The following is a 24,754-nucleotide window of genomic DNA, read 5'->3' on the forward strand; positions in this document are numbered from 1 at the left end:
AGAACCTGATCAGCTGACAGGAGAGTACTGCACAATACAGTGAATTATGAAAGGCTATAGGAGTCTTTGAAGCATCTGAAACTGGTCACTGTTGCAGATCTGATACTGATCTAGGCAGGCTATTGATTTGTTCTGCAATAGCTGTTCTTATTTCCTAAGGCCAGATTTGGGGGGCTGGGGTGGGCAGGGTAGGATGCCAGAGAGATCTGCATCCTGTATCTGCTATGAGCACATATTCAGTAGAGTTGCCGTACTGACATAGGCAAGGATAAGAATTGGCCTTTGGAAGGAATTGCATTCTGTATGTTTTGGGGCAGGATGGTCTTGTGGCTCAGACACAAATCTGGGAGTTGCATTACCTAAGTTCTGTTCCTAGCCTAGTCCCTAACTCACTGGGCAACAAATATTTGCAAGGCTATTACCTGTGCCTCAGTTTCCCCCCTGTAAAATGAAGATAAGAGGGCCTGATTCTCAATTACACTAAGTCCCTTGACACTGCTCAGAGTGGTATAAAGGGGCCTTAGTATAAATGAGAATCAGGCCTAACGTATACCTAGCTCAGAGTGGTGTTGTGCAGTATAACTCATTAATGTGTGTAAAACATATTGGGATCTTTGGATGAAAGATGCTATAGCAGTATGGAGGATCATTATTCTTGAAGAATTTTTTATTTTAAACACATCTAGAAATGGGGAAATTGATTCAGAAGTAAGATGCCTCTTACCCCAATGTTTGTCGATTTCTAGAACTGAAGAATCAACGGTTTTGGAGTTTCTGAAATGTTTGGGTAGAAATACCAAAACACCAAAAGAGAGGCTGTTCTTGTGGTACTTTTATCACAGAAACAGACCCAAGAAGTCTGATTTGAACAAATAACTTTGGTGTTTATTTGATCTGCGTCTGAACTCTGAACCTTGGGAGTTCAACCCACCAACACTAAGCATGACACCAAGCTGAAAGCACAGGAAGTGACAGATCTGGCAAAGAAATGACATATGTAATTAAATGAGGTCATGCAATTCTCACTGTGTAACCCTGGCAAATGATAGGAATTTAAAGATGAAATCCATTATTCCGTTGATATAATTTAAGCTGTTGTTCCACAGGAACCAGAATAAATATTTTTTATTTATGTTTATGTTTTCACTGTCTCTTTTGCTTCAGCCATCTCACTGGATTGTCACCAGCAAGGAATAATATCAGGAGAAGCCGAGGTCTCTTGTTATTTCAGATCCACAAATGTCTCCATGAATCTTTTTTTAAAAGCCATGGTAAATATTAACACAAATACTAGAACTGGCAGACGCTAGAAATAGGATAGTCAGTCGATTTCTTGTTGAAATTTACTGCACATCGAAGTAATGAATACAACTCAGCTTGTGCACATAACCCTCTAGTAGCCCATATAGCAGTCTTCAGTGCAATAGGCAAAAATACAATCCGTTCTCTTGTCAGCTGTTAAAAGAACACATGGCCACTTCACACCACCCATGTTAAGGGCATCACTCTATCGGATTAAGATCCTGAGATAACCAAAGATAACAGTTAACCTTTTGCTAAACTGAAAGAAAACAGCCATGTTTTGAAATTGTGTCTTCCTGGCAGTTCTCCAAACATGCTTTATTTTCACTGACTAAAATAACACTAACCAACAATAGGAACTAAATGTTAAAAAAAAAAAAAATCTCACTCTCTATTACAGATTCAGCAAAAATCCTGAATTTGTATTACTTTCTACTGAACACTCATCTTCGTATACTGCAATAATGCAAGCCTGTTAAATAAAGAAATGTTACCTCTCTGTCTTATTCACTCTCCTTCCAGTACCTTAATGAGGACATTAGACATAGGCCTGTATTGAAACATCAAACCTATGCCTCACTGAGCCTTGCAAAAATTTGGACTGGGCAGCCCTAATTTTTGCTTCCTATCAGTTTTGAATCCATAACAGGATTTTCTCTCTCGTTCCCTAAACACCAAGTTTTTTGAACAGCATCTTCTGACAGATTGTATCAAAAGCATTTTTAAATGTCTAAATAATTCTAGCTCCTGGTTCTCCAGTGCCCACTCTTGTAAATAATTACAAGAAGTTAGAGAGGCAGAGCCTGGAGTGGATCAGTTGATGTACTCAAGCTCATAGCTGGCATGTTTAAACATCTCTCGGGGCTTGCTGACAGGGTGTTCCCCAAGAGGAGCCCCTGGCTCTGGTATCCCCTTTCTCCTTGGCACAACACTGAGTGTGTTGATGCAACAGGGCCTATCTGTTTATTCAGGCTCTCTCTGTGGGGTTAGTTTAGGGTTTGTTTTTTTGCTAGGTGGGGTTGTCCTTTTGTTTGCACTAGCTAATGTTGGTTTGCCTAATTGATATCATTGATGATTTCGAGTTTGATCTCAGTTTTACTTCATTGATTTAAAAAGAACTGTCCTGATTTACACCAATGTGAGACAAGAAGTATACCCAATATTCTTGAATTATTTTTGTATATTCATAGAGGCTATTCATAAGTACGTATAAAGGGACAATAAAAATAAACATCCTTGCTTGCCATGATACTCAGGCAGGCTTTTGGTAACTCTTGGCCAAGCCCTCAGTTGCTATAAATTGGCATAGTTCTACTGAGGCCACATCTACACTACAAAATTAAGGTGACCTAACTTATGACGGCATACAGCAGCCGCAGTAATTACATCACTTGTGCGTGTCTACACTTTGCTCCTTGCATTGGTGGTGCGCATCCTCACCAGGAGCGCTTGTATTGATTGTGCGGTCAGTGTAGGGCATTGTGAAATGGCTCCTGACAGTTCGTAACAGTTGACGTACACAATGCAGTGTCTACACTGGCACTGCATTGACCTAACAGCATTGACCTTGATTCTACGCAGCTCATGGAGGTGGAGTTATTAAGTTGGCGCAGGGAGGCAGTTACATTGGAGGGAGTGAAATTTAAGTGTAGACTCTTCCATAGGTAGATTGATGTAAGCTGCCTTGCGTTGACCTCACTCTGTAGTGTAGGCCATACCTGAGCTTCAATGGAGCTACCCTGACTCACACCAGCTAGGGATGTGACCCCAGATCTTTAATTATTTTCTTAATTACTTTTTCTACTACTGAGATATGGCTCATTGGTTTGCAAGTCCAAGTATCACCCTAATGTTTCCGCCCCCTTTTTAAATAGAAGAGTGGTACAATGGTGGCAGCTTTCCAGCATAGTAACTATTTTTAATGATAAATTACATGTTTTTGTTAGTTCTCAGTTTCTTTGCTCTTTAGTTGTTTCACGTGAATGGCAGCCAATTGACATGAATGGCAGCTTTTTTTAATCATTGATTTTAATGGGAGTAGGATCCAGCCCGCAGATATTATTGTGGTCCCTGCCCCAAATAAATTAATATATTCCCCAGGTCTCTACACCTTCTGTCTCCGAACACATGCACCGTAAGGGCACTGGATTACCATAGGCTTAGAGGGAAATCTGACCTAAAGAAGTCAGTTTCAGCTAAACTGAACATTGATAATTTATATAAGTTAGGAGGAGCTTCTCAACCTGTGACTTAAGTCATCACCTTATTGAGTAGGAGCTGAGGGGAGTAAAGGAGACACCTTACCTTTTTATGAGCAAATTAAAAGCAACAAACAGCAAACAAACACTCTTAACCCAAAACAAAATCCGGTTTGCTCCATCATGTCTCCTTAGAGAAGGTCACAACTCATTTAAACGTCCTAATGATATCTCTATTGCCCATTATTTGAGCACTCAGTTCCTCCAATAGCATACAGAAATTCACAGCTTTGTTCATCTTATAAACTACTGCTCATATAGGACAATTTCTGCCTTTTCATTTTACTAGTCTTTCAAAGCTGGAATACATGTTATATTCCATTTTCTCAGGTTTAATCTCTTTGCACAGCCAGAGGCAATTGCCATCTATTTGTTTTAAAAAAAATCTTTGTTCATTACTTTTCCAGTATTGAACAGAAATCATGTGGCAAACATAGTTTCAGCTCAGCCAATAATTTAATGTATTTATTGGTTTCTATAATGTGCTCAATTCCAATTTCAGAGCACATATACATAACTCTAAAAACTCAGGGCCAGATTCTGATATCAGGTTAAACACAGAGTAACTCCATCAGGTGACTACTCTGTATTTTCCCTGCAGTGGCCAAGATGAGAACATGGCCCCAGAATTTAAACAAAAATGAACAAATCTCTAACCAAATTACCAGCACCACCCTCAAGCAAAATCCAGAGTAAAAGAAGAGTCTTGTGCAGTTCAATTTATGATTCCATATTGTTTTTAGAACATTTATTATACTTGGCCAGAAATAGGACACTGACAAGTAATTCATCAATTTAGCACTTGGACTCCCACGCCACTAGCATACGTCATTGTTCAGCAATCCCCATTTAAATAACTGTGCACAAGTTCAGTAAATTCTTTGTACAGCTTTCAGTTGCTGTTGCTTCATTTTAGATATCACTAGCCAAATATATAGTACAAGACAGCTTTTTTTGTAAGGTAAAAATAAAAAATATATATCCATAGTTCTGATCTTTACCAACCACGGATGTGACACGTAGGGCTGGCCCAAAAACAAAAATTCACTTTTGCAAATAAAATGTGAGGTTTCAGCATTTGCTTTCATTCTGCATCAGAACAAAAACTAGACCTTTCAAAAATTTGAAGTAGAGAAATATTCACCTCAGAATAGCTAATTGGCGGGGATGTGGGAGATGCAGATCAGCACCAGACGAGCACTCTAGCCACCCAGCTATTGGCTATTCTGGGGGATAGGGGTCTCTCTAAATACTATCTAAAACCTGAGAAGCCTTCCTGACAATTTTTGTTGTTGAAACTAATAAGTGTCCACAAAAAGTTTCAGCTTTGACAAATCAGCATTTTCTGATGAAAAAGCATTTCATTGAAAAATTCCCAGCCCGCTCTAGTGACATCACTTATGGATACTGTTCTCAATAAAGAGAAAGCAGAACCTCCTAAATTAATATACTCATATGGATTGATAAGGCTAAGCAACACTTTGGTGGAACCAGCACGCATTCAGGATCCGATTCTGATCACATACCTCATTTACGCCAGAGTAATTCCACTGACTTTAATAGAGTTAGCTTTGATTTATACTGGTATGAATAAGAGGAGAATCAGGCTCAGTATCTTTAGTGATGTGAAGCAAACTACTCTCCCTCCACTGACAAGCTGATGTCAACAGGGGCTAGATCCTCAACCCATTCAATTAAAAAGAAATGTGTGTGTGTGTGCCTGTATATGCAATAGTCCCAGATACAAAATGTGCCCATCGATGTCACAGTGGGGAGGATAAGCCTATCTGTATAGCAGCAGATCTTTCAGCCTCACCTCCCTTACACTGGTACACAGGGAACCATGCTGGAGTTGACAACGTGAGAGTGGCAACACACCACCCACCAGCATGGGAAAAGAAAAATGTTGGCAAATCCCTAACATTACAAAAATATCATGGGCACTTTAATGTTCATATAGCATGGAAAGGGCTGAGGTTTTTAAGATCTGGGTGGTTTGTAATGGGAGTCTCACATTATTTGGTCCTTTTGTTAGAGTCCCAGATGGTGGAATCAGGTTACTACATAAGAAGCTCAGCTGTCCTTTAAAAAACAAAAACCCAAAAGATAATTTTCTAGCCCTTGTGGCTAAAGAGAAAAGCATGAAAATGTGAAACCTAAACGTTCCAACACCAGAAGGCAAAGAAACCATTCCCCCTCTTCCCCATTTATTTTTAAGAATCTCTTGATTTTTCTAGTGCTTGACTTGTGATTTTTGAATGCTTGGGTTTGGCAATACTGCCAGAGCAAAATGCACAGAACTAAATTTATTTATGTTGAGAGGATGCAGAATCCTAAAATCTGAATTTGTGATTCAGGGTATCTGGCCTCTGGCTTCCATTTACACACTTTCAACCAAACACACATTGAGCCAAATTCATCTCTAAGGTAAACCAGGTATGAATTTGGCTAGCTTTCTACAGTATTTATTACTGTTCTTAGAGGTCTGTTCTCATCCCACGTACAATACACAAACTAGCTTTAGCGGGCATTACTACTTTGGTCTCCAATCCTGCAAAGACCTGCACATGTGCTTAACTTTATGCACAAGAGCAGTCCCAATGACATCAATGGGAATACTCTCATTTGTTCTTTTGTAGGACCAGAGCCTTGATCAGAATTTTTATGAGCAAATAAAACGTGCCTTAGAAATAGTGATTTCTTCACTACACTGACTTACCATCTCTCTTCAGGCTCCCATTTCTCACTGAGCCTTCCTAGGTGATCTTTGGTTCAAACACATATATGTTGTCTTTTTCAAGCCCAAAAGCTATGGGGCTCTCTCAGATATGTCTGTACTCTTCCTCAGGAGGACAAAACACTGGGTGGAGGGGAACAGCCTGTTTCTTTAAGAGGGAAAAAAAATTAGCGCAAGTTGCAAAGATGGCAACATGTCCTGATGATTTTAAATCTATGTTAAAAAGCTAGTTATGGAGATTATCCCATAATGAATAATCACTTGGAGGGTAAGTGGTGCACTGCACCAGTTTTTCATTCTGCGCGTCTGATTTGCAAATCCTGGTGTAATTCATCACTGAAAATGTATTAAGTATCTTCACCCCAGTCTCCACCATCAATTTCATAAAAAACACCAGACAGTTCAGTATCATTAGCACAGTCTGCTCAAAGGAAGGCCAGCACTGAAATATTTGGTGCAATGTAGGTGAGGATTAAGAAGCTTTGGTGTTCCTTGTTAAAGACAAAGCTGTTTTCTATTTCTGCATGCACTGAATTCACAAACTCTGCACCCTGGCTTTCACTTTTCTCCAGCTCCCAACAATATTTTCCATCTGCAGTCTATTGCTGCTGCTGCTACAAATACCAAAATAGGAGATGCCAGGTCATCTTCCCCTTGTTACAGTCTCCACTGTTCACCACAATATTGGAATCAATGGGTCTGATTCTAATTTCACTTATTCCAGTGTACACTGGGAGTAACTTCACTGAAGTCAGTGAAGTTACACTTGTGTAAAAACAGTGAGACACAAACACTCGGACAAATGGGACTTGAGGGCACTTTGCAGGATCCAGCCCCAAGTCTCCAAATGAAACTAAAGCATTAAATCAAAAACAGCTTTGGATCACATCCTGCTATTCCCCCCCCCAACCCCCACATCTTATATTTAAAGTCTTAAGATAGAACAGAAACATTAAGTTTCTGATTAAGGATCACATGACCCGTCTGTACTTTGAACTCAGATAAACTTATTACTGAATGAAGTCATGTGTAAAATGCTTTCCAGTAGAGATTATTTTGAACCAGGCAGTGCTAAGAAATGCTACAGAATTTCAACTCTCAAAGGTTCAGCAGCAAAAATAAATAAATAAATAAATAAATAAAGGGGGGGGGGGCATTCTTGTATAAAGTGCATTACTTAGAGGGGGGAATAGTAGATTCCCCTTATGTAAACATAAGTATATTTGTACTAGAGAAAGCAGACTTTGGCTTTTTAATTTGGCTAATTAATGGAGAAAAAACTCACTATCACACTTCTGGAACTATATCTATACTTTGGATAAACTTTTGCCTAGCTCTATATAACCCTGAATCTGTGTATTTCCTTTGATGCAAAAGAAATCTCGATAAATCATGTTATTATTTTAAGTAAATAAAACCAATATCAGTAATTGCACTCAAAATTGGCAAACTTGGGATAGATTGGGGTGTAAGGAGCCAGCTTCTGAAGAGGTACATGATTGCATCTAGTATTTGGAGAAGATGTAAAAGTGAGGTCCTGACCAGTTGGTATATTTCCCTCAAGAACAAATGGCCTATGTCTTGGCCGAATTCCAACTTGAGTAATGATATGCTGATCAGTTAAATTCACCCTGTAGTTTTAACTGAATACAATAATCCTCTTCACTTCCTTCCATAAACAGTTGTATAGTGCTGTTGTGCACTGTTAAATGGCAACTGCTCTCTGCCCTAGAGATGGCTGCATTTCAGGGGTAGATGAAGGGATTCCTATATATAGAGAATACATGTTTGTGTTGTGGTTTAAGATTTTACTGGAATGAGTTTGGAATGCCTAGAGAATGCCATGCCTATCACTGTATTATGTCAGGAAGATGCTTTTATGCAATGTAACCATATTCCATAGAGACACTTGGCAGATTTTTTAGACACACTTGACAGATTTCTCTCCACCCGCCCCGCCCCCAAAAATTAAAGACTCACTCCCCACACTGCTGCAGCCCAAAAATCCTGTGTTCCTCCTACAGATGGAAAATTCCCCCATTGACCAGTACAGGGTTAAGTCCATAAGTAAAGCAGATAAGTAGAAGAGAGGGTGCTGGAAGACCTCTTGGCTGGACACTGGGGCACTCAGACAAAACAAAAGAAGACTTCTGTGGGTCCTTATTGTTCCCCAAGCCTGTGCACTGGTTAATTTTTATGAATAAACAGAATGAAACATAATAAATAAAATATTTATACTCCTACAGCGTAATCTAAGGAACTCAGAGCACTTTACAGATATTAATTTGTTGGCTCACAACCCCTTGCCTCTGCAAGGTGCCGTATAGAAGTACTATAGCCCCATTCTACAGAAGGGGAAACAGACAGAACTATAGGACCAAACCCTGGGCCCTTAGTCGGGCAAAATTCCCATTGGAATCAACAGCATTTTTTCCTAAGGACTGAAAAATTTGGCTTTAAGGCTAACAAAAATGATCACGGCTTTGGGGGCCTCGGGTTAAGTGTCCAATTTGATACACGTCGAGTCTGACTTTCACAAGGGCTGAGCATCCACAGCACCCATTAACTTCACCTAGAGTTCTGAGTGCTTAGCACTTACCAAAAAAATAATAATCAGACCCAATGTTTCAAATTAGGCTCCCAGAATCGGAAGCCACTGTCCCTGTGAGCAATCCAGCCCAGTGGCACAATCAGAGGGGCAATGCTGGGAACAGTGTCTGTGATGAAGTGGGAATGTTCTTAATGTTTTCTCTGAGTGCTGTGTGGGTGCCTCAGTTTCCCCAATGCATTTCTCGAGTGTCTAGGGGTGTGTGATTGTTGCAGAGCCCGAAGAGGCCAGTGTGATGCTGTCTGCACAGAGAATGGCCGACACCCTGTCTCCTTGCAACTGATGGCCTGGGCCCCTCCTCTGCAAAGGTGCCAACTGAAGGTGTTGGAGAACAAAGAGATCAGGTGGCCTCCTGGCCTGGGAAAGAGACAAAGGAAGAGGAGGGGCTGGAGAGAATTCAGTTTGGAGCTGGCTGGGAAAATGGAGGGGAGCCCAGATGGGGCTCTGGCCTCCCTGCCCCCCCCCCCCCCCCCCCCCAAGATGGACCTAACTGAGAGGGTCCTGTTGTCTGTACCTGCAAGACCTGTCTTGGACTGTATTCCTGTCATCTAAATAAACCTCCTGTTTTACTGGCTGGCTGAGAGTCATAGTGAATCACAGGAAGCCGGGGGTGCAGGGCCTTGTCTCCCCCAAACTCTGTGTCAGTGCCCCCTCACCATTCTGTATTTTAACCACTAAACCATTTGCTAATGTTTATAAAGTGCTTTGAGGATGAGATGTGCTAGGTAAGGGCTCAGTGTTATTGACTACAGCTGTACACTTGACAAAAATGTATTTTTGTGGAGAGTTCCATAAGGTCACCAGCTGCTTCATCCACCAGACCTGGACATTTAAGAAAGTTAAATAGAGTTTGTACAACTAAATTGGCATCTAGCCCTTTTTTTCCTTTTTTTTTTTTTTGACAATTTAAAAAACAAGGCACAGACGCTGACTTGTCCTCAGAATCTGCTGAGTGGTCAGTTTTGTTTCATTTTGCTTGAGGGTTTTTTGATTTTTTTTTGCCACCCTTCCTCTTTTGACCCACAATCCTCTACTATGAGAATAGTGTATGTGGCAACCGAGAAGCAGAGCTCTGCTGTATTCACTGATTCATTTAGATTCCGCTCCCCTGTCGGCTCTGTTCTTCTTACTTGGCAGGGGATTTAAATTGATGAGAATGCTCAGCCTGAAGCACTACAGTGCAGGATCCTTGTCAATTTAAGCCCCTACAGGCTCACAAGGACAGAGCTGGCAGGGAAGGAGAGGGCAGATGCACATATGCACTCAGGTCACATGCACAGAGTCCCAATTAAACCCAGAGTCCTTGACGGGTTTTCCTGGGGCTCCCAGCTCCTCAGTTAGGATACTGCAGCACTAATCTGGGAGGCTGGAAGATTTGTTGTTGTATCAGAGCTACACGAAGTTTTAGGGGAAAGAGGTCAGACTTAAGGTCTCTTTGGCAGCACCTTGTTAAATGTCATAATAAAGTCACAAGGTGGGTGAGGTTATATTTTTATTGGACTAATAAAAGATATTAATTCAGTCACCTTGTATCGCTAACATCCTGGGACCAACATGGCTGCAACAACACTGCATATGCAGAATAAAGTTGACATGGCTACAGCGACACTGCAAACACCACAGAATAAAGTTCAAACCATTCTTATGGCCAGTGAGTATAAAATGCTGAACACCACTTGTGTGCTATGATGCCATCTTGTGGCCAGTCTCGCTGCTCATGGAAGGCAACAGTAACACACACGTTTCTCCAAATGCTTCACCTTTTTTTCTATTTGCTAGTATTGGCAAACTGCAGGAGGTCTAGACAGGTGCAGATAAACCCCTCAACAGGTGTTTATCCAAACTCTGAGGATTTTTTCTTCCTCAGAACTACTCTTTTTTATTATGAGTACTATTTACTGTTTAAGCACCAATGTGCTCATCAGTGTAGAAGACGGATACAGAGTCCTTGCCCTGATGAAATTACAGTGATCAAGACAGACACATAGAAGACTGAACACAACAGGACACTCAGAGTGAATATTTTCACAAGGACAGCGTTTGTGGGCTTCAGGAAGAGACTCTTTAGGAGGACCCTAAATGAGAAGCAGATGAGGACCTGCTTCAGGAGATTGTTCCATGCACAGGAAAGAGCTAGGAATTTGGCACAAAGACAGGAGTGTGACAAGGAAACAAAAGGAGTAGTGAAGTTCCAGTCAGCAGAGCAAAGAGGATTTGCAGGAATGTAATAAGAGCTATGATGCAGGTAGAAGGAGGAAAGCCAAGCAGGGCCTTGAAAGCAATGATGGGAAATTTAAACTTGAATCAGTGGGAAAGGGGGAGCCCACTGGAGCTTTTTGAAAAGGAAGTGACTGGATTCAACTGACAAAGGAAAATAATTAGCCAGAGCATCTTTTAAGCCAAATCTTGCTTACTTTATGCAAAACTCCTATTTGGAGTTTTTTGAGAGTATGATTAGCATGATTTGGCCCATTGTATATCAGACTGCTTACACACTTATTAAAGATCCAACCATCATAAACCTATGCAAGGACTTTAGCATAGTCAAGATTGAAGCAGGGACTATTTTGTGTTACGTGTATGCGCAATACCTAAAATAATGGTGCCTCTGTCGGATTGGCACTACAGATGAATAATAAATAGTTACTTGATATCAATATGCCAAATAAATATTTTGGTTTATTCTATTTGTGCATCTTTTATTTCCACCCCCACACACTCCCACAACACACTTATGCCAAAATAACTGAAAAAAATTAAAGGAACTTAATAAATGAAGAGGGAAAATGAAATACTGACAGACAAAGGAAAGAAAGCTAAACCCAGCAGACTGTTTGAAATACAAACAAATGAAAAAGTCTTGTTTGTGTCTGCGTATCCTAGCATCTGGCAATTGCAAACATCAAAATGAGGTTGCCTTTAGAGTCCTCACCATGACTAGTAGGGTTGCCACGCCTCAGTAAAGTTATACAACAAAACTACAAGCTGGTCTACGGGAGACAAAAAAACCAACCATTTTTTCTCAATTGAATAAATGATCTTAACGCCCACCCCCTGAAGTTTGTAATATTTATTAGACTAAAATGGGAATCAACAACTGGACTCAGGAAAGCCTGTGAAGTGGACTACATACGCATTGACTACTATCCTGGTCTGGAGATGTATTGATGGTAATTTATACCTTTTTTTAACTATTTGATTGTGCTCAGATTGTACATAGCAAATCTAGTGATCCAATTTCTGAAAAGTATGCAATGCTTACTTTGTACTTTTGTGGGAGGGGAGGTAGTAGCAGGAAGAGACATTTTCAGATTAATTTATTTTAAACACAGAAGGCAGGGTTGCAAAAACAAGGACAATCTTGAAACCTGTATTGCCAAACTTGCTCTCTCTTCACTTGAAGCTGCAATCCACATAGCTTTCTTGTCTGTACTTGTGCACTAGCATATTCTTTAGAGGCAAATATGCATTATAATGTTTGCAGTGTAAGAGCAAAGGAAATGGGAGGGATAAATTACAAGTTTCTTTTTTCTTCTTTCAGGATTGTCAATTACAGAAATATGAATGGGGAGATTTCCCAATACAATATGAACCCAGAAAGGGAAACTTTGTTCCAGGAATATCTGGCAAATCAAGGAACAGTAGTAAAGCCCTATTATTGGCAGACACTAAGCAAAAGCTGTGCCAAATGCCCCTATCATATACGGACAGGTGAAGAAGCAAGAGTCCCTTATATGGGATTTCATAAGGCCTTTGGATTCCCATATGGGCTAATGAGTCCTCAAAACAAACACCTTATATTCTATGAACTGAGGAGCTTCTCTGGGACATTAGTCCAAAAGGGCCATGCAACCAACTGCATTAAGTATAACATCCACCCAGAGTCCATGTTATTTGAGATGGGCGGCTATCTGGATGCAGTTACATATGACTACGACAGCATCGGGTACATAATTCTTTATTCAAACTACTCTCCTTGTAATGAGGCTGAGCACTGCTGCATAAGCAAGATCTACAACTTCTTGACAAAGTACCCAGACATTACCCTCTGTATTTATTTCTCTCAGCTTTATCACACTGAGGATGATTTCCCTGTGTCCATATGGAACTGTGAAGCTTTACGAAGCCTTGCCAGTTTGTGGCCTCATGTGACTTTGAACCCATTATGTGGTGGGGTCTGGCATTCCCTCCTTTGCAATTTTGTGAGCGGTATGCCAGAAGCAACTCTTTATCATCCAATTTTACCTGCAAGAGCATTAGCTGACCAACAAAATTCACATAAAATTAACAACGTAACAGGAATTAAATCTTATTTAATGAAAGCATCTCCCCAGGCAACATATGAAAATCTAAAACCTCAGCAGAATTTGCAGCAATACTATTTTGCTAACACACCCTCTCAGCAACCTTCACAAATGATGAATGGCAGATTGCCACCACTGATGAGTCACAGCCATTTGGTGCCTTTCACAAGCAAGTTTCTGCCTTTTGGGGGGCAACATTTATATCCCAAACCTAAAAATATTGTAAGGCATTTAAAGATGCCTAAGGAATTATTTAATGATACCAATCATTCCCAAACCTTTTCCCATGGAAGACCTGTTCAGGTGGTAGAAATCACTGAACGACTTTTAAGTAGCAAGACCACAGATCCCAAAGGGCAAAAAAAAAAGTAAATCCATTTCTTATGAAAGTTAATACACAGAGGGACTAGATGGCTCAGAGAACTGTGACGTTGAGGATATGGAAACTTTTACCTTTAGAACACTTGTTTAAATCCAATCTAGGCCAGTAATGATGAAAATTCAGTACCTGCCAATCAGGGGCGGCTCTATATATTTTGCTGTCCCAAGCACGGCAGTCAGGCGGCTTTCGGGGGCGCGCCTGAGGGCAGTCCGCTGGTAACGCGGATTCGGCGGCATGCCTGCGGGAGGTCCGCCGGTCCTGCGCCTTCGGCGTACCAGCCGCCGAAACCACAGGTACGACGGACCTCCCACAGGCATGCTGCCGAACGCAGCCTGACTGCCGCCCTCACAGCGACCGGCAGGCCGCCCTCTGCGGCTTGCCGCCCCAGGCACGTGCTTGGTGCACTGGTGCCTGGAGCCGCCCCTGCTGCCAATGACTTTTAGTGACTTACAATAAATAAAGTTGACAGTCTCAATCCGATTTTTACTGGAGAGGTGTCCACATCATATTAGATGTCAGCATAACTAGTATCCTTGTTGGAAGCCTCAGCATAAGGCAAGGATGAAAGGGACAATATAGACCAAACACTGCCTGAATCCCTAAAAGTGGTTCCTTCAGGTAAGGGTGGACATATGGGGGAACACTATACTCCCACTATCTGTCCTGGGAATAAAAAAGTCTTTAGCCTCCAAGGCTGCCACCTCTCATCAGCCAGAAGTTCATGTAATATGATTTTTAAATTAGATTTTAAAAAGATAAAGATATAAAAATGAAATTGAGTGAACACCAAAGAGATTTCTTTCATATAAAGTTTTAAAAGATGGTGCTGATAGCATATAGAGTATGAAGAGTGAGTTGATTTATAGATCAATGCTTTCACTGTTGTAATACAATATATTTGTTATTAATATTTAAAGTGTTTTAGTTGCAGTTTTCTATAGCAAAGCTGGTAACTTGTGATCTCTAGCAAAAGGGGCTTTGAGTGTTGTTACAGAAACCTTAACCAAAAAAATACCAATTAATTCTGCAAAATCAATTCTCCAACTCCCTTTTTATTTTTGTGACCACGGCATTAAGAATCTAATTATGAGTTAGTCCTTACCATACATAACTCCTCAGTAGGTGCTCAAACAACACTTAACCTCTCACATGTCCATACAACATAGCAACACAAATTCTGCATCCAAGAGATGCAAACTTCCCACCCTGACACTCGATCTTGCAAGGTGCTGAGTGATTTCACTTCAGGGGGACAACTCACTTGCATGAATCGTTGCAGGGTTAGGGTCATAGTATGAGAACTCCCTACTTCTAAATCTCAATAACATGCAATCCCCTGGGCCCTCTTCAATCCCAATTGAGTTTTTCCATTGACTTCAGTGGGAGTTGGACTGGAATTTTAAAGTGAACTTCTTAATGTATATACAATTATTTTTAAAATGAACAAATTTATTTAAGGGGATGCATGATAAAAATCTTATTTAAAAAGATTATCTGTTTATGTTTATGTCAGACTATTAAAAGAGGTTTTTAAATGTACTTTTTACTATTTCTGTATTACTTTCTGCATTTCACTCAGCTTGCACAGTAAAAGTTGGCTGGTCAGTTTCACTTTTGGTTTAAAGTCAATTTCACTTTCTCCTTGTTATGTATTAGCACAAGGCTTTTGAGGTTGGGTTCCCAGCACCACAGGACTAAGTGTAATGTCCTAAAATAATATATTTTTTGAGTATTGGGAAAGCATTGATTCATATTAGATTCTGTAAAATCCTTTTTTGTAAATCCCAGATTTTGAACTCAAACTACTTACCAATGTCCATTTAACATACAATACTAATATAATTTATACCTCAAATCTGATTTCAATATATATTAAGGACAACTGATTAAAATGTTTATATCAATATAAAGGAAGGGATTACTGTTTGGAGTTAAGAGCAAGAACTGGGAGTCAAGTTTTTGGGGGTTTGGCCTCAACTCTGCCACTGATTCATCATATGACTAAGAGTAACTCACCATAGCCCAAATTCTTGTAGTTACCTCGATTTTTTAAGAGACTGATTTCAGGCAACGCTGAGCATGCCTGGTCAAAAAGGAGACAAGTGAAATTGAAAACCTGCCCACCTAGAAACTGCAGCAGCCAGAATCAAGGGGCACTGCTGAAAGTTTAGGCACTTCCGTGCCTCAGTTTCTCCATCTACAAAATGGGGCTCTGAGCGCTAGCCCTTCTCCCGGGGAGCTAGGTGGAGTGAATGAATGAGTCAGTCAGCATCAGGAAGCACTCAGGGGCGCCCCACTGGAAAGCGCAGGAGAAGCATTGCAGGAGGGGACACAGGCCTTGGGGGGGGCAGTGACCTCCTTCCTGCGGTAGCCCCTGAGGACAGACGGGGGGGGGGGGCACACCGGGGCTGCTGGAGATGAGCCGCACCCCGTACAGCGGTGCGTACCCGGGGCTCACACCCACCCGGCATGCAGAGGCTCAGCCTAGCCCAGCGGGGCCGGATCGGGAGCATCGCACAGCGCCGCTCACCCCCAGTAGCCACGACGCCCCCATACAGCGCCCGTTAGTGGCAGGAGACGGCTCCTATGGTAACGGCCCTCCTCACCCCGGGAGAACACGTGACCACCCCCTGCCGACCAATCGCAACAGCTCACCTGCTCCTCCCCGGACCCTGCCTTCCTCCGCCCACTTGAGGGTTGCCTTCCTACGCCTGCGCGCAAAGCCTGCCGGATGCCGCATGAGAAAGAGGAAGTCTGTTCAGAACACATGCGTAGAGGAGGAGGGGGTGCGGAATTTAAAACACGCATGCGTAAAAAGAAACTCGCAGTTGTGTTATGCATGCGCCCACCCGAGAACGGCAAGCGCGCATGGCTATTACGTAGGTTGTTGCGCGAAGGCGGAAGTAAGAGGCGGAAGGAACTCTACTCCCTGCGCATGCGCGGTGTTGCTCACTGCGGGAAGTAGGGGGCGGGCACCGCCCTGCGGAGGTGAGCGGCGCCGGCAGGTTCCGAGGCGATGGCGAAGAACACGGTGTCCTCTGCGCGCTTTCGCCGCGTAGATGTGGATGAGTATGACGAGAACAAATTCGTGGATGAGGAGGAGGGAGGTGACGGCCAGGCCGGGCCCGACGAGGGCGAGGTGGATTCCTGCCTGCGGCAATATCCTTCCGCCAACGCCGGGGAAAGAGTCCTGGCCCCTGGCGCTGAGGCCAGGAGCGCGAGGGGAGGAGGGGACTGGCCCCCTGCCCTGCTCTGTTTTCTGCTGGGCCCCGGGGCGGGGAGGGGTCCTCAGCCCTATACTGAGCCTACCAGGCTTGTAGGATGCCCAGGATACAGGCGGGGGAATGGGGCTCGCCTGTGTCACCCTGTACTGAGCGTGCCAGGGCTTTGCTGGCCTGGAAAGTTGCTGTCCAGGGGGAAGTTGCGGGGAGGATCCTCCACGTCCCCTGCTCAGATTCACCACCGCCCTGTCTCTCTCGAACTAGTCTACCCTGTAAATCTGTGGCTCCCTAGGGTCAGGCTTCAGGTCGGGTAAGGTCAGCCAATATCACCTAACCCCACAGAATGAAATAAATAACTGTTGTCTTTGAGTGTAAGTACAGGAGTAGGAAACACAGATTAAAACCCAGGTGTGTTGGGTTCTTAAACAACAATAGATTTTCAATTAAATGTGTTCCAAAAAATGTAAAACTTCCTAGCGTGTCTCTGTCTAATTCCTGGCTTGAGCACCCTGCTATTCATGGAGACTGTTGCCCGGTACCATTTTATTTATGTAAGTTAATATCAGTCAGCTTTTTTTTATTTCCAGTTCTCGGGCGCGTACGCACTTGAGGAAGTGGTCTTGTCTGACCTCACGAGAGCTGGAGGGAGGGGCAAAGAGAAAGCCCTGCCCTCAAACCCCTCTTCTTAAGCTTCAGGGTTGGAGGAAGTGTGCGCTCTGTGTGGTTTTCCTTTTATGGGAATAATTGCACCTAGTCCGTGACAATCTAATTGCTTTTCACTTCCACATATTAAAGCATTTTGCTTCTGTAGTGCCCTTTCAAGGCGAGGCTGAACCCCATAGGATTAATGGGTTTTGTGATTCAGTTTTGGCAGTTCCTGGAGGTGGGGGGGGGGGAAACTGAAAGGCAAATTTCTGTGCTCAAAACTGTGAAACCCTTTAAGAAAATTCAAGTGGGAGCTGCTTAGCATCCTTTTCTGTACAGTCAGCAGGAAGCCTGAATTACCTGTGTCTCTAGAGCATGTTTTGTTCTCCTCCTGGTTCATGACAATGATGGAGGCAGCCTTGGAATCTCATTGTTCTATAATGAACTCTATCTGTGGCACACATTAGTCATGTCACTTAATGCACTAGTGGGGGAGGTTTTTAGAAACCACAGGGGTGGATGCAATATAAGAATCTGAATAGAAAACTCTCCCAAATCATAATCAACTACAGTGTGATGCATTGACTGACAGCTTGACCTTTCCTTTCGTGCCGATGTTTAGTCTGGTGTCCTGACTGATGGTATTTTTCCAATTTATGTGGCACAAATGTTCCCACTAACAGTTTTTCAGCAATCACATCATTCTGTATTGTGCAAACAGCCATGCTATATAGCTTGTTGCATGATATTTTGTCATTATGTGTGGTGTTTGGAAATAGAATGGGTCTCATTTGGAATTTCTAAATCTTTCTATTATTGGGATCTTTGTTCTGTGATTGGTGCTCTCCAGTACTGAAAACTGTACCACCTTAGTATTGGTCCCATTGCTTTCAGCAATTGGCTAGTATTTGCTGTCTTATGTTGCACCCACTGAAGTGTTCAGTATGGAAGATGTTCTCTCAGCAACTCCATCGCTGATATTCCTAGTAATGAACAAGTTACATGTGAACCCCACTGTATTGTGACTAGCTCTGCTGCTTTCTAGGTCCTTGTTTCCCCATCTTTCCTTAACCATTGTTCACAGGGAACATGATGGCTGCATTGCAGGCAGCCCTGAAGAATCCTCCAATCAACACCAAGAACCAAGTAGTAAAGGTGAAGTAGTCAATATCTCACATTTATATGCCATACTGTGGATGCTTTCCTAATTCTCCTTGCCCTCTATAGATTTCTCACTTCCCCTCTCTTTGAGACTGATTAAGCATTTCCCTGTTGCCAAACTATACTCTGCCCAAATAGGCCTATGAAAAAGGCCCTAAAACAGTAGGCACTGATTAGCTACTGTGTCCAGTCCATAATTCTAGCTAACAATAAGAACTTAGAAAATATAAGCACTCCCACTTTGGTTAGAGCTTTGACTATACTGTGCACACATACTTGCCTGTCGGACAAGGCTTCCAAAAACTAGTTTTGAGTGTTATGGATGCCCAAAGCAGACTGAAAGATCCACAGATAAGCTATAGGAATCTACCATACTGTAGCCACTCACACAGCTGTGGAGTTCTACTCTAAGCATTCACTCTGTAAGAATATAGCTGTAGGATTCCATGTTTGTTTGTAACAGTAGACCAAACTTCCCAGTAAAGATTTTCTCCACCAACTGCCAGCCCTACAAATTTACTTGGGGTTCTGAGAATCACCTAACGATCTTGGTATCAAGGGCATCATCAAGTAAGAGATTCTGCAGGTAATTTTGCCCTCTTTTACATCTGTGACAGTGTGTCTTCCATTACAGTTGCACTGGTGTCATTGATAGTATAATATAAAGACAATGGGGTTGCGTAGGGGCTACTGTAATTCTGATGTAGAAGGCAAACAAATTTAACTTGCTGTCCCACAGTTAAGTTGCTTCTGCAGTGCTAATGGTAGTAAAGTATTAAAACTGCTGACAGTGAAGTACACATGACTCAGTACACATGGGGCAGATCTGCTGTACAAGGTAGTGCCATTGTACAAAGTGTTTTTTCCACTTGGAAAAATACTTAATATGACTGGTGTCGCCAAAGCCTTGGGAAAACCTGCAGATCCGGCAGCTCTGTCTCGTGAGCTTGTTCTTGGCTTCGTTCTTATTTTAGGATATAACCTCCCACCAAATCACTGTTTCTGCTTACTATTTCTGCTACATATCCAAGAAGTATCACTACATCAAATGGCTGCAGGATGTGTTTGCTCACTGGGAAAGATAATGGCTATAATTCCTTTGGGAAGCAACTGCAGACAGTACTTGCTCAGTGGGATTATGCACAAAAGGAATCCATTCTGACAGTTAAGGTTTTTTATATTGCTACCTCTCAGGTGGTGGTTGAGTGAACAGAGGAAGAAAATTACTTTGGGGGGTGGGGCGGAGGAGGACGATGCTTACAGAATGGGTGATGAAAAGACCTAACCATGCTATGCAAATTTTTGATCCTGAAATGGCATCAAGGTCAGTTCTCAAAAACAGTTACCTGAAACATTTGGTGCTAGCAGTTGTATTTCAGCATGGATGTGACAGTTCAGCTTCTTTTAACTGCGGCTTCAAATGTTTTGGTTGGCCTGTGTAGATTAAGCAATCATATTACCAGGAATTTTCTCATGCTGGTAATGCTGACCGGGCCTTAAAGATGTTTTCCAAGGATTTTGTAAAACATTATTACACAGAATTAAAGCGGTAGTTATAATACAGTAGTCAATGAGGGAAGAGAAGGATAATGCAGAGTAAAGCTTAAGGTATTAGCCGAGCAAAGCTTAGACAGCGCTGAGTAGAGATACTTCTGAAATTTGAGAGCAGACTCCTTTAAGATCACTTCTATTCCACAGCAGAGCTGTCCATCTAGACAAAATGTAAAATAAGAGGTGAGAGGAAAGCCAGTCAAACCCTAAGTCCTATTAGTTCCAACTTCTTTTGAACTTTCCTGTGCATGAACACTAACAGTGATAAAGTTCAGTACAGCTCTTATACAGTACTATGGGTGGAGTCCTGCACACAAAAGCCAAGCTTGGTGAGCAGAGATAGAAACCTAGAAGAGAACAAGCTTGTTACAAAGCCAGTGAAGAAAATGAGTCTCTTTTTTGAGACTAGCTTCCTTCGCCCAACTGGGCGCTACCTGTTTAACTTATCTAAAACTTAATTTCAAATTAATTACATATGTTAGCTGTAAATTGAAATTCATTTAGAATTACAGATGTGTGTAGCAAAGTCAGTGGAGGTCATGCTGTCATAGGGCAGAGGTGCACAGTATGCTTGACAACTTGGTATGTGTTTGAGCTGCCTTAACCAAACATTTTTGTATTGTTAAGAATAGAAAAGTTGAGAGATCATTAACGTTTGGCCACAGACCATGTCCGTATCGATCAGCTCAGTTCCAGGTTGTGACTTTTTCCCTTGTTTACAGGATCGTGCAGAAAGCATTGTCCTGAAAGTCCTCATCTCTTTCAAAGCCAATGATATTGAAAAGGCAGTACAGTCTCTGGACAAGAATGGAGTTGATCTGCTAATGAAATACATCTACAAGGGGTTTGAGAGCCCCTCTGACAACAGCAGTGCTGTGTTACTGCAGTGGCATGAAAAGGTGTGTTAAGTCTCAGTCACATTTGTCTTGATAATTTGCATTAGCAGAGATCCTTACATCCATGACTCTGTCTTGAGTCCAATAAGAATCATCCTTCTTCCTCTTAAAATTCCTGTGTTCATATTGCAACAGTTGGGGTGGGAAGGACAAGGTTCCCCAGGGAACCATGTGAAATTAATGCACACTTTCTACAGCATATTGATGCATGCAGACTTTAGAGGTGAAGTTTGATCATGCATTAGGTAAGAATGAAAATGAGCCATTGCACATTTCCTAGAAACTGTCATTTTGCACTGAGGCAGTATAATCTAAGGTCAAAGTTGGGGATTTAGCTGGGAATAGAACCCAAGTGTCCTGACTCCCCCCGTGAATCTGACTTATGCAAGTTATCTAATGCCTGAATCCATTTCCCCATCTATAAAATGAACGTAGTAATGCTTCTCTATTGCAGAATGCTGACGTTTAGTGTCTGTAGAACACTGAGATGTTCAGATGAAACGTACCGAAGTCCAAGTAGTAATACTTTGTGGTTGTGTTATCGGTTAATTTGTATTAACTAAAACAATGAGGAGTACTTGTGACACCTTAGAGACTAACCAATTTATTTGGCCGTAAGTTTTCGTGGGTTAAAACCCACTTCATCAGATGCATGGAGGGGAAAAAAACAGTAGGCAGGTGGGGGGTCAGTGCTAATGAGACAGCTCAGTTAAAGTGGAAGTGGCCTATTCTCACAATAGAATACCAAGGGAGGAAAATCACTTTTGTAGTGGTAATGAGGCCAATGTAAACAGGGTGGCCTGTTTCAAACAATAGACAAGAAGGTAAGAGCAGGGGGAAATTAGTTTTTGTAGTGACCCATCCACTCCCAGTCTTTATTTAGGCCTAATTTGATGGTGTCCAGTTTGCAAATTAATTCCAGTTCTGCAGCTTCACGTTGGAGTCTGGTTTTGAATTTTTGTTGTTGAAGAATTGCCACTTTTAAGTCAGTTATTGAGTATTAACTGTATTGAGTATTACTTTAAGTCTGTTATTTGTATTAACTGTTACTTCTGTTTTCAGGCTCTCGCTGCTGGAGGTGTAGGGTCCATTGTCCGTGTCTTGACTGCCAGAAAAACGGTTTAAGTTCAGCAGCCAGTGACTGCCTGCCGTGGGTGTGCAAAATGCTGGTACAATGACCAAAACAACCAAATGCCACTGCTGCCCTGGGGGTAGCATCTGTGTCTCAGCTTGCCTTCTTGCTTCCTCTTTCATATCTATGACAAAATATGCATATCTGATTTCCTTTTGCTGTTTGGGTAATAATAGAGGTGCCATTTTATTTCTAATAGGAGTATTTGGTACTCTCAAAAGCATTTCAGTGACATATACACAAGTCTTTGTGTAAGATGATTTGCATTCATGTATTATCATGCCAGATTTTGACCTGACTTTCCAAGCAAAATACTGAGGGACTCAGGGCAGTGTCTTAATTCTTTAGCTAACCAGGTAGTGTTCAATGTAAGCTGTATGTTTGAAAAGATGGTGCAGCTATTAATGGAAACTGGACTATGCTTTTCCTGGTCAAACTCTGAACCCTACAGCACAAGTACAGTAGAAGAATAAGCTCTGGCTCAGAAAAGAACCAGAATATCCATCCAGTGAGTTGAGTATTTTTTTCCTATCTCACATTTATGGTTTATCTTGGTTTCCTTTGATCATTCAAGTCTTGGGTCCACAATGGGAGAGTCACACTGTTGTAGAATTGTCTAAGGCATCACAACACAATTGTATGACGTATTTAAGGATGAAGGTCCATTTCCCCTGGGCTTGAACCTAGTGAAGCTTTCCTTTTTTGGACCCGAGATCCTGATGAGGAAAAGTAGAAGGGGCTGTTATACAGTTAAATCCCATTGCAGCATGTTGGGGCGGGGGGGGGGTGCGTAAAAAGTGATTGTAGCTAACACAATGTAGTAGCTGCCTTTTGGTAATCTGAGAAATGCAGACTGGTGCCTAATGTGTCCATTGCAAAGTCCCTTGATCAGTGTTAAGGTACATGGGATCCAGAAGAGATTAATTTCTGATCCCAACAGGTACACATTCCATCTTATATTTCAGTACAAAGTGACTTGGGTGAATCAAGTCAAGTCCCAAAAAAAGACAGGTGCTTTTTAAAATAAAAAATTTCCGAAGGCACAGTGCATCCCAGCCCAGGGATAACCTTGAATGTGTATGACCAGGAGCAAAGCCAGCCTGTGTCTTACATTCACATTTTACACCAGTTCAGCTGCGTAAAACTGGTGAGGAACTTGTGAAAATCTTTGCTGTTTTTGATACCTGCTTTTTTTGTAAAATGATAAAGATCAAAAAATAAATTGTCACTGAATATTTACTTAATGTTTCAAATTCCTTGGTGGTAACTGTTCTGATAGTGTGTGAATTTCCCAAAGTCAGCGATAAAGCTAACAGAAGGATTGAGGAAGGAAAAAAGCAGAAATAGTCACCCAACTTCTGCCCTTCACCTCTAGTCTTTTTCCTGCCAAGGTTGTTTCCGCAGCAGCACTTTGCATGTGTAAGTAATTGTAGGCTTGGATCTTCCTGTAGAAATCTTGACTGCTCTACCTAAATCAAGATATGTGGACACCAACACTATTCAAAAAAATGTTGCTGGCTTTTCCAACTTCATTGGGTCCTTTTTTGCACCCTGACATATCTGCAAGAACTATGAAGAGCTTTTAAAACTCATTCCCCCCACCCTATTTTCCTTATGAGAAAGGATTAGGTAAGAAAGTAAAGGGGAAAAAACAACAATAGCTCCTGAAGTCTCATTCTCGTTAGCTCCTGCTTTTTTTTTGGCGGGGGGGGGGGGGGGGGCTTGCATTTTTTTTAAGTGCTGAAAACTTTGTGGCTGCTTCATGGCTAAGTGGATTTATTTGAATATTTTCATCCTGCCCTAATGCCCAAAGAAACACTCCATCACAGAGCGGTGGATTGCACTCAGTACAAGGTTACACTAACTTTGAAGTGCTGATGCATAGACTGTAGTTGCTCTCTGAATAGGACTTAAGCCATTTCAGTGACTAATGATTTGGGTGCATCCAGTTATTTGGTGCCCAACTTGACAGTTTTAAAGGGGCCTAATTTTTCAAAGGCAGGCACTTTGACAGTCAAAGCTCAAAGATGCCTTAAGTGAGGCAACCAAAGTTACTAGTCACTTTTGAAACTTACATCTAGCATCTACAGTTTTCATACCAATACTAAGTTCACATTTAGTTAATTGGAGGTTGGGGAGAGAAGTCATGAATGGGCACATAAGGATGAGGAATAATGACATTTGTTCCACTAGCAAAAAAGCTTTCCAAGCTATATTTGCATTGAGTAAATAAGTCCAATTTGTTAGGATTGTCAGTGTTTGCTCAACAGTAATCGCTGCAGCTAATTACAGCTCTTCATGTAACTTCGCTCCCTCCCTACCAGTTCCATTGCTCTGTTTGGAGAATGGGAGATCACAACCCTGTACCAAGCAGTTACCCATTTAGTCTGCTTTTTCTGAAGTCCGTCTGAGGCACCCAGCAGTGATTTGCCCCATTGCTTAGTATCCACTACCTAATTCAGGTTGTCTTAAACAAAACCAAGATGTATTGACAAATTACAGAAAGAAAAAACACAAACAAGAGGGCTAGGGCCAAAATAGTTTGGGTAGTCAAACA

The 24,754-nt window shown here is 41.9% G+C and overlaps 3 protein-coding genes across 9 annotated transcripts in view; 2 read left to right on the plus strand and 1 right to left on the minus strand.

Annotated features, from left to right (window-relative positions):
- RGL1 (ral guanine nucleotide dissociation stimulator like 1) overlaps nt 1–16,364 on the minus strand; it is a 154,259-nt gene extending 137,895 nt beyond the window's left edge. For 2 of the 7 annotated variants that reach the window (XM_065554470.1, XM_065554466.1), the window contains exon 1: nt 16,247–16,363. The gene's annotated coding sequence lies outside the window, so the exon portion shown is untranslated. Of the gene's footprint in view, nt 1–6,279; nt 6,446–16,246 lie in introns of those variants that run through there. The other 5 variants (XM_005290727.5, XM_065554465.1, XM_065554471.1 and 2 more) reach the window with 4 other exon arrangements.
- On the plus strand, nt 12,011–13,686 carry APOBEC4 (apolipoprotein B mRNA editing enzyme catalytic polypeptide like 4). The gene has a single exon (XM_005290775.5). It carries the CDS (start codon nt 12,370–12,372, stop codon nt 13,579–13,581), a length of 1,212 nt encoding a protein of 403 aa, XP_005290832.4. The 5' UTR covers nt 12,011–12,369; the 3' UTR covers nt 13,582–13,686.
- Nucleotides 16,365–16,507: 143 nt separating the features above from the next.
- Nucleotides 16,508–23,436, plus strand: ARPC5 (actin related protein 2/3 complex subunit 5). The gene is made up of 4 exons (XM_005290729.5): nt 16,508–16,750; nt 18,540–18,612; nt 20,892–21,068; nt 22,128–23,436. The coding sequence occupies exons 1-4, from the start codon at nt 16,608–16,610 to the stop codon at nt 22,188–22,190; spliced, it is 456 nt and encodes a 151-aa protein (XP_005290786.1). The 5' UTR covers nt 16,508–16,607; the 3' UTR covers nt 22,191–23,436.
- The last annotated feature ends 1,318 nt before the right edge of the window (nt 23,437–24,754 follow it).

Source organism: Chrysemys picta, chromosome 8 (genome assembly GCF_011386835.1).
Source record: "Chrysemys picta bellii isolate R12L10 chromosome 8, ASM1138683v2, whole genome shotgun sequence".
Taxonomy (NCBI): Eukaryota; Metazoa; Chordata; order Testudines; family Emydidae; genus Chrysemys; species Chrysemys picta.